General features: G+C 38.5%; 1 protein-coding gene across 7 annotated transcripts; it reads right to left on the bottom strand.

Annotated features, from left to right (window-relative positions):
- Window positions 1-11,686: 11,686 nt before the first annotated feature.
- LOC147905955 (uncharacterized) lies at window positions 11,687-17,202 on the bottom strand. 7 transcript variants are annotated; one of them, XM_087375856.1, is made up of 3 exons: window positions 16,682-17,202; window positions 16,180-16,486; window positions 11,687-12,385 (listed from the first exon to the last, which is right to left on the bottom strand). In XM_087375856.1, the coding sequence occupies exons 1-3, from the start codon at window positions 16,714-16,716 to the stop codon at window positions 12,377-12,379; spliced, it is 351 nt and encodes a 116-aa protein (XP_087231982.1). In that variant the 5' UTR covers window positions 16,717-17,202; the 3' UTR covers window positions 11,687-12,376. The 7 variants fall into 7 exon arrangements, 2 of the variants coding, with proteins under 2 accessions (XP_087231982.1, XP_087231975.1); XR_015541154.1 differs by lacking the exon at window positions 11,687-12,385 and having other exon boundaries at window positions 13,874-16,486; window positions 16,682-16,803; window positions 16,899-17,202; XR_015541150.1 differs by lacking the exon at window positions 11,687-12,385 and having other exon boundaries at window positions 13,874-16,470; window positions 16,682-16,803; window positions 16,899-17,202.
- Between the last annotated feature and the right edge of the window lie 2,089 nt (window positions 17,203-19,291).

Here is a 19,291-nt window from a genome sequence, read left to right as displayed (position 1 = left end):
TGGTCAAGGCACCAACTTGCGAGAAGATGAAGAGAAGGCCATGTACTTTGAAGAGAAACAAGCGAGTTTGAATAGAAGTTAGAGGAGCTTCAAACAAAGCTAATAAGGAGCAAGTAAAAGAGAGGAGCATGAGGCAATATAGAAAGAAGGTGTTAAAAGAGCAATTCCCAACCATTATGACGAAAAAGGCTATGTAGAGGGTTTGTTAGGTAGGTGGTTGAATAGAAAGGTAGGCTAGTTAGGTAGAGAAAATATTGTGTGTGTGTGTGTGTGTGTGTGTGAGAGAGAGAGAGAGAGAGTAGAAGGGGGGAAACATGTTTTTATTAAATATAAAGAAACAAATTCTAAAGATAGTGGGATTCTTGTAAAATTTATAGCATCTCATTATATAATATAACTCTTATGGAAAAAGGGGCAATTTTTTTTTAAACAAGTTGATAACAACAATTAGAGTAATAAAAGAGGGAGGGGGATATAAAATTTCCAATTTATTGAAGATTTATGATAATTTAAACAAATGACTAAGTAGAATTAACTACTGCAATACTTAATTTATTAAAGAAATAAGAAAGAAAATAAGTAACTAGGGAGGCTTTGGGTAACTCTAAAGCATAAAGAGATAATAAAGAGTTTCACCCCTAAACAAGATTTAAGGGGGTTATGCATGTGACAAAGTGTGTGTGTGTGTGTGTGTGTGTGTTTAGATTAAGAAGTCCCATCAATAATTGAGCCATACAATTAATTCCATCAATTGGATAAAAAGTTTAAAAAGAGAAACATATAAGAAAAAAACATTTGAGACATCTAAGTTGAAAAATGCAACTAGAGTTTGCAAATTTTTCGATCCAAATTAAGAATTTTTAATAATATTGAGTTTGACGAACATAATATTGAAAAAAGATGTTGAATCCTCAGGCTAGAGGTCGAGGTCCACTTATCTGCCACCACCATCCAAACAAACTAGGTGATAGAACATCATAGTTATGTATGGGTGGATAGGTAATGCATGTTTTCCCCGACTTGTTATCGCTCTACCTAGGAATATAGACAACCATATGGATTATTAGATAATTAAATAAACAATTTTGCCACAAGTGAAGTTTAAGTCACAACTGGAGTAAGAAGCGAATGAATGCATGGGTTAAGAAGGGATTAGAGGAGGTATGGGACAATTAGTGGGGTTGGTATGTGGGATGGTTAAAAAGAAAGTGTAAAGGGAAGATTTCATGAGGGTACATAAAAGAATATTTATAGTTAGCAAAGTATTCATGTTTGTGTGTGTGTATTTATGTATAAAGAAACAAGTGTCTATGTGAGATACATTTACTAATCAATTTTTTTGTTTGTGTGTGTGTGTGTGTGTGTGTGTCCCACCCCCAACCCACAGGGTAAGTCCACATGGTGGGGAGTAAGCCCACCATGTGCAACTTACTCCCCACCTATTGATAATAAGTAAATAAAAGTGGATCTTCAGTGAAGAAAGGAATAAATATTATTTAAACTACTCTATGTATATGATGAAATGGAGTATGAGTGGAAGAAGAAATAATTCAATTCCCTCATGTGCGGCATGCTTATTGTTTACCTAGTAGTTGAAGTTGTCTTACCATGCATAAACCACTTCTGCAAAATAGATATAAAAGTTAGTAAAAAATAAGGTGGATCACAACATGACTAGGGATTATATCCATGCTAAAGAATTATCCAATGGATGTGAATTAATTGTATGGCACTAGCCTGACCAAAGGCTAGTTGGGAAATCAAAGTGTGGGCTTAGATTAGTAAGTCCCATCAATTGGATAAAATTGTAAAAAAGAGAAACATATAAGGAAAAAATGTTTGAGACATCTAAGTTGCAAAATGCAACTAGAGTTTGCAAAAATTTTGATCAAAATTAAGAATTTTTAATAATATTGAGTTTGACAAACATAATATTGAAAAAATATGTCGAATCCTCAGGTAGTCCAGGTTTTGAGATCGAAGTCCACTTACCTACCACCATCCAAACAAACTAGGTGTTATAACATCATAGTTACATTTGGGTAGAGAGGTAATGCATGTTTTCCCCGGCTTGTTATTGCTTTACCTAGGAATATAGACAACCATATGGATTCTTAGATAATTAAAAAAACAATTTAGCCACAAGTGAGGTATAAGTCATAACTGGAGTAAGGAGTGAATGAGTGCATGGGTTAATAAGGGATTAGAGGAGGTATGGGATGATAAGTAGGCTTGGTATGTGGGATGGTTAAAAAGAAAGTGTAAAGGGAAGATTTCACTAGGGTACATAAAAGAATAATTCATAGTTAGGAAAGTATTCATATGTGTGTGTGTATGTGTGTGTGTTTAGATTTAATAGTCCCATCAATAAATGAGCCAGACAATTAATTCCACCAATTGGATAAAAAGTTATATATGAGACACGTATAAAAATAATTATGACACAAACTAAATCCACTGACAAATATTTGAGTATGCTTAAAATTATCCTATGATTATGAATGAATTGTATGGTACTAGCCCAACTAGTTAAAGGCTAGTTGGGAGATCATGTGTTTGTTTAGATTTAATAATTCCATCAATAAATGAACCATATAATTAATTTAACCATATGGATAATTATAAAAAGATGCATATGAGAAATGGATTGAAATTCATTAAGAAAACTAAATTGAAGTAACTTTTGATAATAATGTAATCCTAGAATTTGGAACGAAAGGCCACAGGATTGGCAATAGAATTTTTCTTAATATGGATTTTGCAAAGAAACAGTAAAACAATGTCGAATCCGTTAGGTATTCTAGGCTCCGAGGTCAGGGTCTACTTACCTACCATCATCCAAAACAACCAGTTGTTAGAACAATGAGGTTGCCTTTTGGTAGACAGGTAATGCCTGTATTCCCTAGCCTGTTATTGCTTTACCTAGGAACAAGAACTATCATTTAGGATTCTAGAAAAATAAATGCATAAACTCCTATTTTAGAGAGAGATGTGGAGAGAACACGTAAATTAACTTTAAATTACTCAATTACAAGGTTAATGTGCTTAGAAAAAATCAAAAGCTTAGTTAGAGCAAAAATTTCCCTTTATTTCACATCCCTAAAAGGAGCATAAGGGCCAATGAAATCAAGATGAGGGGTAGTCCTCTCCCAAGAAAGGTAATTAAAATATAATTGAAAGCAATTAGACAATAAGAAAAGACATTAGTTAAAAAAAGAATGGTTACAAAGGAGTTACAAAATTACTTTTCTGAAGAAATAAAACCCATTAATCCAACCAAAGGTTAGCATACATGGACATCATATTATAAGAAATTAGAGTTATGAATGATCGTATCCTCAGTCTTATAAGAGAACCTATTTGAAAATTTTATATAAAGAACGCCTTGAGAGCATAGAGGAGAGAAAATATCATCTATATAGAAAGTTAAGCATCTAGACACCACCAATCAATTGCAAAAACTTAATCATCAGCAAATGCATTAACACATCAGTCGTAAGATATATAGAGAATTTAGAAAGTGTAAGGGGTCCAAGAGAGAGCTATAAGAGAGTTATCAACAGTACATGCTAAGTCAAATTGCCAAGGCAACAATGAACTACTAGTGTACCAACCTACAAGCTAGAGAATCACCGTATTAGTGCATGATCAACACAACAAACCGAGTGATTATGTAGGGAAGAGAGAGCACGTAAGCCACTTTTCATTTAATAACCAAGTGACGGCCAAGAAAACACATTTGTTCATGATCATCACGGTACCTTTGGTGACCTAATACAATTTTTATCAATGGTTGAGATAGTCTCGGTAAACCTATGTTAACAATCGTCAGTGCAAATTTGGCAATACAAAGTAGCGTGGACATTGATGACAAAAACTAAGGGATGTAATCCCAAGCGCTTTCTCAGCTACAAATGTTAGCATAGATGCTTCTCCATCTACTTTTGTACCGGCTCGCTATCTAGTTACCGCAAAGTGAGCACTATGCGGTATAGAGTACTTGATCAAGAATATTACCAAGCCAAGAATGTTGAAAGGGCTATGACCAAATTGCCAAATCATCAAGCAATGTAGCAAAATTACCACTATATACCAATAGCCATTAGTGTGTTGTCAACGCAGTTAATAAACCATTAAATGATGAGTATCACCTGAAGAGACAAGAATGCACAGACTAGAGCTAGCTCGCTCATAGGCTCGCGACACTTCGTGTAAATCTAGAAGGTAACAAGCAGTAAAAACATAGGATAATGCTTCCTTTTTTAAAAGAAAAAAGCAATTATAGTGGCGATAGCAATCATATGTGAAAAGCTTCAAACATTCTATCGAAAGAGAAGGTGCTGGGTTGGTCATTTGCAGCTAGCAATGCATCTGCTGCATAGAGGTAATTCAGTCAAGTTGGGTGAGCACAAAAGCACTACGAACAATAAGAAGCCATAAACACTACGAGGTGTGGTTATAAACATAAGAGGATCAAGGGGTGGGGGGGAAGGGGGGGATGTTTATTAAATGGAAATAATAATAATAATAATAATAATGAGTAGAATGTAAAATTTTTAAATTACTAATAAAGTTTATGAAGAGAAGGCTTAGAAATGAGGAAAAAAGGGAACTTAATAAAATTAAAACTTTTATTTTGTTTTAAAGAGGGATAATAACTTTAGGGGGTTTGAAATAAATACCATAATTATTAATATATGGTGTGTACAAAAAGAGCCAGTGTATAATTTGTGTGTGAGCAAAAAGAGCCAGTGGAGCAAAAATTGTGTGTGTGCAAGTGTGTAAATGTAAAGTATAGAAAATGTGTGTGTGTGTGTGTGTGTGTGTGTGTGTGTGTGTGTGTGTGTGTGTGTGTGTGTGTGTGTGTGACTACTTATATTAAAGGAGATGGGACATTAAGTACAGTAAGCTCAATAATATTTTAAAAAAAGTGAAAACAACACAAGTAGATAAGGTTGTAAAATTTAACAAGAGTGGGAGTGAAATTCCGACATAAACCAAATTACTAAATAATTCCCAAAAAGGAATCATATCATAAAGAAAGTGGGGCAATTAAATGTATAAATTGTGTGTGTGTGTGTGTGTGTGTGTGTGTGTGTGTTAGCTTGTTATGGATTCAACTTGATTGGCCTTTTCTTCATTGTTTTTTCTCTCCTTTGGCTACTAATTCCTCTCCAAATCAATGTTTCAACATTTTTTTGAGTATGGAGATCCCCTCGTGGGTCTTTTGGTTGCAAGTCATGTACATCTTGAGGACTTTTGTCACAAATGCTAAGTGTGTTAGTGTGGTTTTCATCCTCTGAATGCTGGCCTAGCACCCATTGGTCCTCTATGCACAAGGTTTTGAATATGGATGGTTCTAGTAGAGAAATTGTGGGATCCTGGGGTTGTTGTAATGCAACACTTTATAGCTATGTACGTTGGTACATCACTCCAAAGCTTATGGCTCTTAGAGTTCCTCATGGCATGTAAGGTAAGTAAGCTTAATATGTTCCTTTAGAAGATATTTTGTCTAATTTGGCCTAATGATTTGACCTTCATGGCTCCACTCCTCACTCATAGATGACCTCCAAGTACACAATGTCACTTGAGGAGATCCCTCTCAAGGAACACAATGTGCAGAAGGAGAATCATATTTTTATCCAAGGCACTTCACCAAAACTACATGTTATTGCACGTCTTCTTCTCCCCTCATGTTCGATTCTTCTTCATGCTGTGTTAATTCTTTCTTGCCATGTGTTGACAACCTTATGAGGTTTTGATGCATGAATGGTACTTGAAGAAATAATTCCAGTTCTATAACTTCACAAAGCGTGATCTTTATAGGAAGGAGAACATGGTCTTAGTATGTAACAAAATCTATCAGGGTGACATTGTAAAACCTAGTACCTTAGACCATTTCATCCTGTTCATTTCCAATGTTATAAAGTAGGCAACTTTGTAGGCCATGTGCTACTCCTATACTAGAGTTAAGTTGACATCAACATTACTAGTACTCACAAATTCTATTTCTCATCACAACCATAGTCATTGATTTCTGACCAGAAATCTTATCTTTTGATGATTATTTCATTCAAGTTCTACCAAAATAAAACTTAGGCAAACATTGGACACTCTTTGCTTTAGTGATTCTATTCCGATCAAGACAACTGCAAATGTCACCCTATGCAAATATTCCAACTGCAACATTGCTAAGAGTTATTGGGCTAATAATGTGCTAGCATTTGCTACTTTTTCACGTGTTGGATTGCAATTCATGACATCATACAATTGCAAATGTCACCCTATGCAAATATTCCAAATGTAGTGTTCTCTAGAGTTGTTGGGCTAATAATGTGTTAGCATTTCTCATTGACCGCATTTTGGATTGCATTTCATGACATTCAAGTTCCCCTTTGGTAGCAGAAAGCCACTTCAAGTCAAGAGGGCTTCATTGTTTGGGAGTATCATGTCATTTCCATTAGGTTAATTCATTGGACTCAGCATTCATGGAGTTCTCCCATTTTTGGTCTTGGAAAGTCTCCATGAGAACATGATGTTACTACCTATGTGGCAAGAGATATGTATATATGTACTTTCTTTTCAAATTTTATTTATCCATGAATATATGCAGCTCGTATATTCTCAAAGAGCTAGATTTTAATTTTTCTTTTCTATATTTTGTAGCACATCTTAAGATTCTGAATTGATGAATAGTTTGCAAGTTGGTTTCTTTGTACAATGCTGAATTCTAAATTTCTTAATCACACATTACTTGTCAAACAATTTGTGTACTACCCACCGAGGTTGGTTGTAGGTGCCATGGTAAACTGTGATATATTTGCAGCTTTGTTCAACCTTTCTCATTTGGGATAGGTTTGATTCTTCAGACCTGTATGTGTAGAGTGAATACCCAATATTTGTGATTTGACACTATAACAGTAAGTAATTTTACACTTGTACACGAAATGTTGACAAGAAAAGAGGGTAGTTTATACAAAGCTACCTAAATTTTATATGGTTATCATCTTTCCTAAATTGTGACTATGATGTTTTTGAAATTGGAAATGTATTTTATGGCTAAGCGATTGGTTTGGCTAGATTGTTCTTAGAGTCCTTGTTAACTACAATGGTTAACAGTTCATGCCAGCACCAAGTGATTGTAATGATAAAGTGGAGAAGTAAAAGAGGATGTGTGGGAGTTTATATGCTATCCGTCTTGGAGCCATATGGTCGCAAGTGCTTGCAAGAAGAGAGTGAGAGAGGTGAAAGAGAGTACAAGGGTTATCCCTCCCTTCAAAAGGTGGATTGTTTAAAATCCTAAAAGTGTGACTTTGGTCTTCATTGTGTACTTGCAAACTTTTGGAATACAAGCTCTCTCATTCTCTCCATTCATCAGTGAGTGAGAATTCTTGCTTTCCATTATGTGTTGCCTTGTGATTGCCACTTTCCACCCTTCACTCTCCCCTTCCCTTCCACATCCCCTCTCGTCTCCTACATTCCCCACTTGTCTTCCCCTTCCCTCTACATTATTGTGGAATCACATTGACACAATCCAATAGACACTTGAGTGACACAACTATTAGGCTCGTGCATGCAAAGCTCTCACAAGGAGTTGCTTGGCAGTGGAGTGTCCAATGGCATTCTTTCAAGGTCCTTAAAACACATGGGGTCACCATCGGCTACACATTTTTGGTGCCATTACCAGGGAGTTTGAGGTATGCCTTTGCTATGCATAACCTTTCTACAATCAACCACCCATTGTACAATGCTTTTTTCTAGCTTAACTAGGAGTGTTGTTAGTGGAGAATAGGACTGGTTTGAGAGGAAAAAGTGTGTGTTTGGAGCAAAAAAAGTAAAAGCCATCATTTCTATCCATATAGTGATTTTGATGCATTTGAGGTTGTTTTGAAGGGTTTTTTGTGGAACAAAAAGCCAAAAATTCACAAGGAGAACTATAAACTGCCAATGACATAGCCAGATAGTGTGTCACTGCATTAGGTTTAACGTAGGGCCTGCACCTAGCATGTAGGAGTCATCGTGTTATAACGCAATGAGACTAACGCATTATTTGACAGCTAGACCTCACCTAATTGATACATGGAATTAAATGAACTCACAACTGTCACATCAACATTTAAGCCATAGATTTTAGGCCAATGCAGAAACTCCAAGGTCGTTGTGATAAGGAGTCACTAGTATATACAATCACTACGTTAAGCACCCGTTGTTGTGCTATGAGGTCATTGTTGCTTTACCAACCACGATCACATTATTTCACCCATTGTGTTAAGAGTTGCTACACTAAGTAACCATCATGTTAAGGAGTTGTTGCTTTAAGGCTAATGCAATGAGCTAATAATGTAGTGACTCAGGAAGCCACTGCTTTAAGGCTAACGTAATGACTATTGTTTTAAGGCCAGAGAGACACAGTGACTGATTCTGACTAGAGCAACTAGGCTGAGTGAGCAACACATGCAATTGAGGTCTAGTAGAGCTTCAGTTCCATTTGGGATCTCAACCTTAAGCTCTTATTCAGTACATGGTCTCCTATACATAGAGTCCTTCAGTTTAAAGGCCGCAATGAGCTTTGATGACAAAATGGGGGAAGATCCAAATTTTGGGGCCACCATCACTCCTAATTCCAGCTTGATCAGGCCCCAATCCCCCACACCTTCAACCATAGCCTCGTAATTGAGGGAATCATTCTCTAATTTCATGGGGTGATTCAACTTGACCGATCTAGATTTGGTCAATCCCTTTGCCAAGCAAACTAGAGTGCTAGAGGAGTATAAAGACCCTCCTCCTACATCTATAGCCAATATGCTTCAAATAACCTAATGCCCACCTTGATTGGAGATCCTACGAGGCCTCATGTTCAATTCTATGAGGGTGAACCATCCTTCACTAGAACCTCTGAGCCCTACGTACTCAGTTTTTTGCCATAGAGTCCAAAGGGCATGGAAATGAGCAAATAGATTTGGGAAAAATACTCTTTCTCACACAATATCCCCTCATCCCAATCTGTACTTTACTTGGGTAGGATCCCCAAAAGGCACCCCTTTCCCTATGGCAACATCCTATAGGCCAATGCCCAACCCTAGTGTGGCCCACCCTAGTGTGGCCAGTATGACCAAGGCTACCACAAATCTTAGCTTCAAGTCCTATTAGGCTAGGGCTAGTTAACACAATACCTACTCGACCTACAAATTTCTATAATCTAGCCCAAAGGCCATCGAATTATGGCACTATGCCAACCCCTCAAGCACCTCTACCTATACCACATACAGTGTTGACAGAGGAGGCTATGAGGATCCTAGTGCAAGCATTGAGAAGGGGGTCTATGCAATAGTAAGCTTTTGTGGGGAGAGATGCTAGTGTGTCAAGGAGCCATCCAATCACCATCTCGAAGCTTATAACCAAATTCTTAGGAGTGGGAGACTGTGTATCCCATGTTGGAAGGTTCGAGCAGATTTGCAAGAAATTCAAGGACATTGGTGAATTATACTAAGTTAATGAATTTGGGCTACTAAGCATAAACGGTAAGGTAGACCAATGGTATAGGGACCTAGGAGTAGAAGAGAAAATCAACTGGGAGATGCTGAGAAAAGCATTCCTAGTTGGGCTCGCTCCCACCAATCCTAGATGGAGCCCTATCAACCAATTGTATGAGGTCAAGTAGAAGGAACATTAGACATTATGGGAATATATTTAAACATCTAAGTTCTTGTTGTGAGCCTCACAAAAGGATGAGCTACAAGCAACTATTGCTGAGCTTCCTCATTGGGTTAAGGGATGCAAAGCTACATGGTCATCTATTTACCCTAAAACCCACATAATTTGAGTTATGCAACAAGACAACTGTACTCTTGTATGATAACATGAAGGATAAGGTGCAACCAAAAAGGCCGCTTGCAACTCCATTCAAAGTGTCACATATAGGCAAGATGATTAGCACAAGTGAAGCCAATTATAACTAGCACCCCACACCAATATAAATATTAAAGTGTGGTATGTGCAAGTTGCACCAAGATTTGGATTGAAAGAAAGGAAGTAATTAATCTCTTCAAATGATCACCTCTCTCCTCCAATAATCTCTATTGCATTCATTGGCATGTAGTTGTGGTAAAACCTTGCCTCAATGTGCTAGATATTAGCGGATCATTACCTCTCTCCTCTAATAATCTCTATTGCATTCATTGGCATGTGGTAAAATCTTATCTCAATGAGCTAGATATTAGAGGAGTCGACCACTTTCACAACTCTAATGCAGATTCTCTCCCTCACCCTCATCCTCTCACAACTCAATTGTGGTGGATCTTACTCCTACATGATAGGTTGACCTCCCATGTACTACTTTGAGCTTCCATCCACTAACTTCTCATCTAATGAGAATCAAGTCTACCTAGCCATCTACACACAATCCACCACTATGCCAAAAGTAACATTTGAAATAAATACCACAGAGCATACAAAAGGGGAAAAAACTCTTGTTCAATTAGTATAACGATCAGCTTATTCATGATATAAGCATCTCATACTAGTTTTTCTTTCACAATTATACTAATGCTTCCATATTTGAATTCTAGTGGTTATCCTTTACAAAATCTTAGACTTTTTCTTGAATAAACAAATAGTTAATGGCATTAACCATGTGACTCATTTTTGCCTCCATAACCTACCTCATCTCTACCCTTACAGTGCTTTGTCTTGCTCATCCCAAATCTCAAAACCATTTCCCCCTCAAACTTACATTCCTCTTTTTCACCTACCCTTGCCTTTGGAAGGAGCAACCTCTTGTATTTGGTGTTTGAAGATTGCAAAGCAAGGGAGATTGAAAGTGTTCTTACTCGAGGAGATTTTGTATTGAAGCTTGGGTTTTTGTAAGATTTGTGATGTTTAGAGAGAGTTTCTTCAAAAGAGAGAATGGAGGTTTTCTAGGGGAGCTTGTATCTATTTTTCCCCACTAGCAGCAAGAGAGATACCTAAAAAATTACCAACTATTAGACTTGTAGAATAAGAAGAGTAAAGAAGCATATAAGTGAAGGGAAAAAAATTAAAGTACTAGCATAGGAGAAGGTCAAAGAAGAAAAGAGGTAAGTATCATTTAGTTCCCCCTCCTCCTCTATTCATTTTATCTTGAACTTTCTTTTTTTTCTAATTTTAGCTTGCATGAAGAGACAAGATTTATGGAGAATGGAGAGTAAGGGGACCACTTCCTTAGCATAAAATATGTCCATTATTTTGACATGCTAGTGCTATTAGGTCTAACTCTTTTTCCTTTTTTGTGTTTTTTTCGAGTAGGCAGGGAAATATAGGGCCTTTTTTTCTTTACATGTAGCTATGATATCCCATAGATCATTAAGGTAAGAGCCAAGTTCGCTCAATCTTTTCACACATGTAAAAATGGTGGTACTGTTCAATTGACAACTGAATGACAAAGGGAAGGTTAACTCAAAAACCAAAGTCGTCGTTGCAAAAGTACAAAACCAAAAGAACAAAGTAATGGGTTTGATGGTGTGAATTTCACAAGTCAATCCGAAACCATTTATATAGATTTTGTTTCAAACATATGGAAAAACACTCACGTGTAAACCCTTAAAATTTTATCTACGTTTTATTTCAAACATATGAAAAAAGAAGCAATGAAAAATCATTAAATTTTGGCTTTACCTTCAATTTGGTCCATGGATCAAGGGGTGGATCCAAGGGAGGAGATGAGAGTAAAATGTGCTCCAATCTAGGCCATAGATCAAGGTGTGAATCCAAGGGAGGGGATGAGTGCAAAATGCGCTCCAATCTGGGCCATAGATCCAGGTTAGATCCAAGGGAGGAGGTGAGAGAAAATAGCACATCAATCCAGGCCATCCAAACAGGTGCTTCAATCTAGGCCCTTGATCTTGGATCTTCATCTCCACCATCCAAAATGCTCCTTCATCCTAGCCCTCCAAATAGGTGCCTCCATCTTGGCCATCGATCTTGGATCTAGATCAAGGGTGCACATGAAAATGCACCTTTTTCCTCTTAATGAGGCCTCCACAAAGTCAAACATTGTCCTCCCCTTGTCAGATCTTGCCACTTGGATCCCACCAAAGCCATCCTAGGCCTTTGATTCATCCACCACCCATCTCCATCCAAAGGCCAAGGTTGATCAATTTCAAACCATGTTCGTTGAGTAAATGCTAAGGGGCCCTTAGCCCATGGGTTACCATAGTGGTTCACTTGTAATTAACTTAATCCATTTCTTAATCAATTCCTTATGAGGCCCTTTTAAGACCCCAATTCTCTCCTAATGAATCACATTGATGGATTTGATACTTCATATGAAGCTTGGGAATATCTTTAAAGAGTGTTTTATGCACAAGAGAAGTGCTTCAAGTATAGCTTGCTTATTAAGTTATTTTGGCTACAATTGAAAAAGAGAGCGTATTATTTCATGAAAAACAATCAAAAGGGCTACACCTTTACCAAGAAGAAGAGCTACACCAACAACAAGCCAAAGAACAAACAAAAGACTAAGACTTGGTTTGTCAAAGATCATCAACAAGAAGAAACGAAAGATCTAGTGGCTTCTCAAAAGGAAGCCAACTTCATTTCAAACCAAGATTGGGCTTTTTAAGCCTAATGTGTGTGGTCACCAAGGGTTCTCTGCCTCGGGATGTCTTCCATAAATGATTGTATGTCTTATGTGTGAGTTATTTCCTTATCAGACCTACGGGAACTTCCCATGCATAGTCATTGTGCATTCTCCCAATTGTAAACCAAGAGTCATAACCACAGATTGGGGTCACGAGTGTTACTAGGTGTGAACAAGCCATGAAGCTTCCCATGTACTATTGTTGGGGTGAGGTCATCAATTTGTGGGGATGTATGTTAGGACAAATTGATGTAATGGGGTATACCTAGTGGTACAAGGTCAGTCAATTGACAATAGGCTGTGATTGAGTGAATCTAGGGAGAGATGCTAATTGAGAAATCAATGGAGCTTGGCTCTCATGTATGTATGAAGTGCCTATATATTGGTCTTCTCTCATGAATAAAGAACAAGCATTGTTTTGGTTGTTCCACTCCCATCTTGCTGCTTAGCCATGTTCCAACAAAAGGAAGCCCTCTAATGTGGCATTCCATATCTTGGAAAGCATACCAAATGTGTCTCGTGGTTATATCCTTAGGTTTATAAGTGGCTCTATGTGTTTGAATATACATACATGTAGAATAAATTTGATGCCTTTGAATAGACTCCAAATCTTGTATAGTCCAAGACTCATAATGTACTTTTTTAAAAATAGTGTTTCAAACTACTCCATCGTAAAGTTTAATAAGGTAAATGTTTCGACACTTTGATACTAGATTAGCATTAGCATTTGGAGTCTTGTGAATGAATTTCCACATAGTTGGGCTGCACTTTGCCACATAAAGAACCAGTAAGCTATGACTCCCTCATATGATGTACCCAAGTCCGTGCTTTCACATTATTTATATACCCAATTGAGCATGTATATTATCTTTGACTGCTATCATTAAGAAATACATCCATTAAGATTTTGTCATTATGTCGATGCTTCCATTAAGACTAGCAATGTCACCCACCATCATCTTCTAAAGTTTTCAATTGCTGCTATTGTATTTGTATATTACATATATGAAAATTACAATCCCAAAACTCGACCTCCCTTTTAAAGTCTAATCTTACTTGGAAGATTGTTGGACCTCCTTTTAAAGTCTTATCTTACGTTGAAGATTGTTGGACCTTCCTTTCAAAGTCTTATCTTGCTCCAAATAAGTTGAGCATTCCATGACCAGGTGCTTTTGAATGAGGATAACTCAGAACCATTGGCCAAACAAATTTAGAAGAAAATGATTAATTGGTTGAGCCATACCCAAGCCTTAGAGAAGAGAGAAAATCTGATATCAAATTAGTAGAAACTTGAAGCTCTGATACCATATGATGATAGAGCAAGTATTACACAATAGATGTGTTGCATCAGAATGGAGTATTCTCCATATAGAAGTACCACTATATACACGTCTACTTAGAACTCAAGTCTCTAATACTACATAATGAAGACAAGGGCATGTATGAACTATAAAAGCACTATACACACGTCTTGTATAGAAGAGTTTGTGAATCTTTACAAAATGAATCTTTACAAAATGGTAGTGCATTAGTTTTCTAAGTGACTTCTTTTCTCACATTCGCTCTCATTTCCACATATTTTCTATCTTTTTTCTCAACATCACTCCTTTTTAATTCTTATTCATCCTCTTTTGCACACAGCTTTCCCAAGTTCTCATTACAAGGGTACCTCATTATAATAAATAATTTCATTCAAATAATGCAGAGCCATCATTGTGACAAACGTCCACTCAAGCTAATAGTTTTAACTCAAGCTATCCCATAAAACTGTTGAATGACTTTCCCTACAATAGTGAGATGAAATACAAAATCCCATATGAGAATGATAATGAGCTATGAGACACAAACCTACTAGACATGCATAGAACCAAAAGAAAAAGAGGGAAATGAATTTTCTATGAGAAATATATATCATTAGTTTCTATACAAAGGTTACCATAAACATGTGAACTTATCCATGGTGAATGGCATCCACCGGCAATACAAGAAACAGTTATAGTCTAATCTATCAACAATCCCTTATATTTCTCAGTCTTTGCTATATTCTACACGAGACAGCTTGCAATGAAGGTTCAGTGAAGTCAAATTCATAATGAAAAATGTCATTTTAAACAATACTGAGCTATGGGAAAAGAAGATGGCTCATATGCCTGGCAGATGTCTGTTAAGTGCTGCATGCATTAATTTTCTTTCATTCAAAGTAGTTAATCTTCTTTAGTGGCTCTACAGGCTAGACCTGTCAAAACATTTCTTGAGAAAAGGTTCAAGCACATTGAGCAAGAACTATCATACTACTCATTCATGCCCCCTTTTGATGCTTCAAACCATCACATTTTGCCCCTTGAAAGGCTGCTTCTTTCCATGAATCCTAGCCTCCTAATGACTACAGAAATACATAGTGGAACACGTATAAATAATGCAAGCACATTAAAGTGCATCTGGAAATTCTCATGGCAGAAGACATCAAATCCAGAAACCAATAAGAAAGTTGTGTACATGAGGAAGCAAAACAAAAACTGAATTCACCCTGTCCTTTAACAGCAATACAGTGTTAAAGATACAGAATTTCTTTACAAAAGAAAGGTACACTTGACAGGACATTTCTGTATCAATTTACACGTGCAGATCTTCCAAACGGGTCGCAAATGGTATACTACAGGTCGGATGCTATAAGGCAATCTGCACTTCCTATAATATCAACATTTGTAACAGAAGAAAACAAAGGAAAAAATGATCAATTCTGAAAAAACAACAGTTCAGAATTGACTACGTATACATACATTTGTGCGCACACAGAATACAACGCTCATCTTAGAATGAGCACTGAAAAACACTTTATAGCTGCTTTCCATCAGTCTTTGTGGTGCTTAATAGAAGAAAAGAAGATGACATTGCTTCTGGAATACAAGAAGAAAATAAATTCATAAAGTAAAAATCAAACAAAGTAAATGATCTTATCACCAGATGATCAAAGCTTGTATGGCTTTTCACAAAAAAATAAGTGCATTGGTCGTGGGATACAGAGAGATACAATACTAGAAACAAGCAATCAGGGACGAACGCACACCTGCACATGCACTGACACACACATTTTTGGTAATACTGAACACAACAAAAGAAGATGGCATTGATGGTAGGAAACAAGGTGTCTTAAGAGAGAGAGAGAGAGAACACCATTCGTCTTACTTTCAAACTGGAAAGCACTACACGAGACCATAATCAATTTGGTCCGTCTCAGCAATGGGTAAAAGAAAGAGAGAAGCTGTTATTAGAAACAAAAAATATAATCAGAAAATTAGTCTCCCTGCCAGAATATAATACTAGAAACAAAAAATATAATCAGAAAATTAGTCTCCCTGCCAGAATACGTCCAGAGAAACGAGGACAACTCAGAAAGATACAGCCTACTCTCTCTTGTATCCTACGACCAATGCCATCTATTGAGCTACTCGTGCTAAAGTGGCTCTGCTTTCTTGCTTGAAAATTTCTAGAAACAAAGAAAAACACAATTTATATGTACCGCAAATCACATACAGCTTGCAAGTTGCGTTAAAGCTGCTTACCTTCCTCCTTGCACCTCGAAATTTTAAGGGAAACAAGGGAAAAGTCAAGCGACCATTTGGCCTTGTTGCCTGGGGAGCTCCCTTCAGTCCAAAAGGGGAAGGCCGGAGGTACCTCCATAGCTCCCGTATCATGCAAACCACGAAAGTATGAGGATACGATCGTCCAAGATGCATGAGGCAGCAGCCAGGACCACAGCAGGCATCTCTCTTTTGAACATAAGGGAGCTCCCACGGTCCATGATTTTTTGTCTCGGGAAAGACGCCCTCCTTGTTTTTCTTCTTCGTTCTTTGCTGTTCCGAAAGGAAACTGTATAAGGGGAACTCTCGCATTACAACCAACCGCTTCAAAGATGAAAGATATTAAAAGAGAGAGAAAATATATGGAACAGAGCACCCTCACTAAGATTGACGCAATTCCTTGCAACGTGGAGGACATTACGAGAAACTCTCAACTTTCTTGGATTCAAGCTAGCATCATAGATGGGCAGAGGGGAGAACTCACATTTCTTGTCCAGCTATTCTCATGCAAAAGTGCATCCGCAATAACCTCTGTTGTGGGTTACTTCGTCGCTACCGATCATCTTATCCCAAGTAACATCATTTGCATCAAAGTTTGGGAGATTGCTGCTCACAGGAGCCATTCAATAAAGATGCAAAATGCTACCTCGTTGAATATCACCTGCTCCCAGCCACATCCATAAACGATCTGAGAGGCTTACCATGGCCAGACGCAAACTGATGTGCTCTTGATTTTGCTCCTGTATGCTGTCTGCCGCTTGGAGAGAGCTGGAACCACCATAGCTGGAGCTTACAGCTCAATCAATCGAGAGGCCATCAAGCCGTCGGCCATCCTTCTATGCAAGGTAATCCGCAAGCGCTCTTTTGCAATGACGATAATGATAAAGATGATGCTTCATTTCCAATGGTTCGAGCAATTTCGCCTCCATACCTCGCACTTCCCGCGCCCCTGATCTTTTCAAGTGCCGTCCCCAAATAAATCGCCTCCTTCTGATCTTCAACCCATCGTCTTCAACATCTCTTTATCTATGCGTGTTTGCACCGCATCTTGAAAGGCCCGCCGCTGCACGATTGCAATAAAGGGGCCTACAGCAGAGATTTCTGTGCCACGCATGCTCCCTTTTCCGGCGAAGGGACACTTGACGGGGAAGTTAACGAGATGATTACAAATGCCCGGTTGCACAGGCGCCACAAGGTGCGTGAGCCGCGAGGGGTAAGTAGACTTTGGCACTCAAGCGCAGCTTTCCATGACTAGAAGTTTCGTCGATTCTTGGACGACTTATCAATCATGCAGCTGCAACTTGCAAGACTAGAGGATCGCGACGTCCACTGCGAAGGTTTCGATGGCTCGAAGCTGCCTCTTCCAGCAGAGCATCGCGGCAATTGATAAGAAAGGTGCGGGCAAAGGCGGTCCCGACACCAAAGGTTCCACTCCAAGGCACTCTTCCCTCATTATCTGCCCTGAAAGCTGCATTTGAATCTATTCTTCCTCCATATGTACGCCAGTGTCGCTCTTCGCAGCTCCATCGCTGATGATTGCTGAGCTCAGGAATAAATTTACTCGCCCAAAACTGTATTAGAGGCCTCAAAAGGGCAGTGGATTCAGCATTTGATTCTCCAAGCATTTGCCAAGGTCGTAGGCGAGCGATTCGTTACGCATTCGTAGCTTCATAGCTTGAAGAAATTGACTGAGGATTTATCGTTCGTACAGAGCACTGGGACGAAGATCTTACTCCAATCTTTGAACCTCATTTACTGTTCTCCTTCTGAGGTTCTTCTCACGCAAGTGACCCAACCCGCTCATCACAAGCTGTCACGTCAACTTACAGATTCTCGACGCCATGGCCCATCCCATCTCTCCTGAGGCTACTTGCATCAAGTATCGACCCATCTCAGTCACCTCATCGTCTCATCTCTCGCGAGACTGATTTGACGACGATCACATCACTCCATCTCTCCCTGGGCTGATTTTACTCTCGCCTGTAGACGATCGAGCACTACACCGTCTCTTCTCCTTTCCTATCCTCACTGATTACGCCATTCTCCTTGTCTCCAGTGTCCTATAAGCTACCTCGCTGCAGAGGTCGCGAGCCTGATTGAGATTCACCTCACCATCGGTGCGCATTTCTCGTCACATGTGGGCAGATTTACACCAGCCATTCGACAGGCCAGCGCAAAGGATGTTGCAATCGTGGAAAGAAGTGCATATTCCGTGGTGAATGGTGCGGTTCTGAGAAGCCCAAATGGCAAAAAGGCCGCGGCGGAATGGGCTGGTGCAGGCGAGTGATCGCGAGTAGTAAATAGAGGATTGCATGCACGGAGCTCGCCATGCAGCAATTCAATTCAAACAGATCTAAGCCATAGCATAGATCTTTCATGTTCTCTACAACTCAACAAACGACGCTTAAATTAGATGCCCCCTCTATTGGAAAAATAGGGCTTAGAATTTGTAGCTAGACGCATGAGAGCGATTAATCTAAGGCAAAAAGAGCGGTGGTTAATGTAAGGTGAGAGCCCATTCACTTAAGACAAATTTTAATAGAAGGGAGGTGGCAAGACTTAATGGCATTCAATTCCAAAAAGTTCCATGTCTAGAAGGTTCGTGGTTGCCCCCCGAGCGAGCATATAGAGAGGAGGGAGGTAGATGTGGCTGTCAACTGGGTAGACATCTTGAGAGAAGGGGGGAGAGCGATGGAAGGGGAAGAGCCTGAGAGAAAGCGGAAGAGCGGAAGCTATGGTTAAATTTTGAATGTGTTGTTAATGCAATATTAGGTAATGCTGCTTTGAATTATAGAGTATTACATACACCAGTGCCAAGTTTGTTTTGTAGAGAGGGGGACCTTTCATATGTAAACATGTCCCTTTTCCTTCATTTTTATCCAATGTAGTTTCAAAAATACCCTTAAATCTCCTCAACTTGTGATTGATTTTTAAGGGTCTTCTACATTGAATTTGTACATTTGGGAAGACCCTATTTTTCTAGTCGAATATCATAGACCTACCCATGCTCTCGATTTTGAACTAAAAGGCTTTTCAATATTCCTGCAATTAACGTGTATCAATGTTATGTTTTATTTTAAATTCAATTTAGAAA

The sequence above is a fragment of the Dipteris shenzhenensis genome, chromosome 1 (genome assembly GCF_047967505.1).
Source record: "Dipteris shenzhenensis isolate YYH24624 ecotype China chromosome 1, Dip_SZ_1.0, whole genome shotgun sequence".
NCBI classification, from domain to species: domain Eukaryota; kingdom Viridiplantae; phylum Streptophyta; class Polypodiopsida; order Gleicheniales; family Dipteridaceae; genus Dipteris; species Dipteris shenzhenensis.
Note: the sequence above shows the minus strand (reverse complement) of the source record. Positions and strands in the feature narration are given on the sequence as shown.

Coding starts and splice junctions, on each gene's coding strand:
- LOC147905955 (XM_087375849.1), bottom strand. CDS start 16,716: ATGCACTTTTGCATGAGAATAGCTGGACAAGAAAT. Junction 16,487..16,681: donor AGAATAGCTGGACAAGAAAT/GTGAGTTCTCCC, acceptor CCCCTTATACAG/TTTCCTTTCGGAACAGCAAA. Junction 15,305..16,179: donor TTCGAGGTGCAAGGAGGAAG/GTAAGCAGCTTT, acceptor TTGATATTATAG/GAAGTGCAGATTGCCTTATA.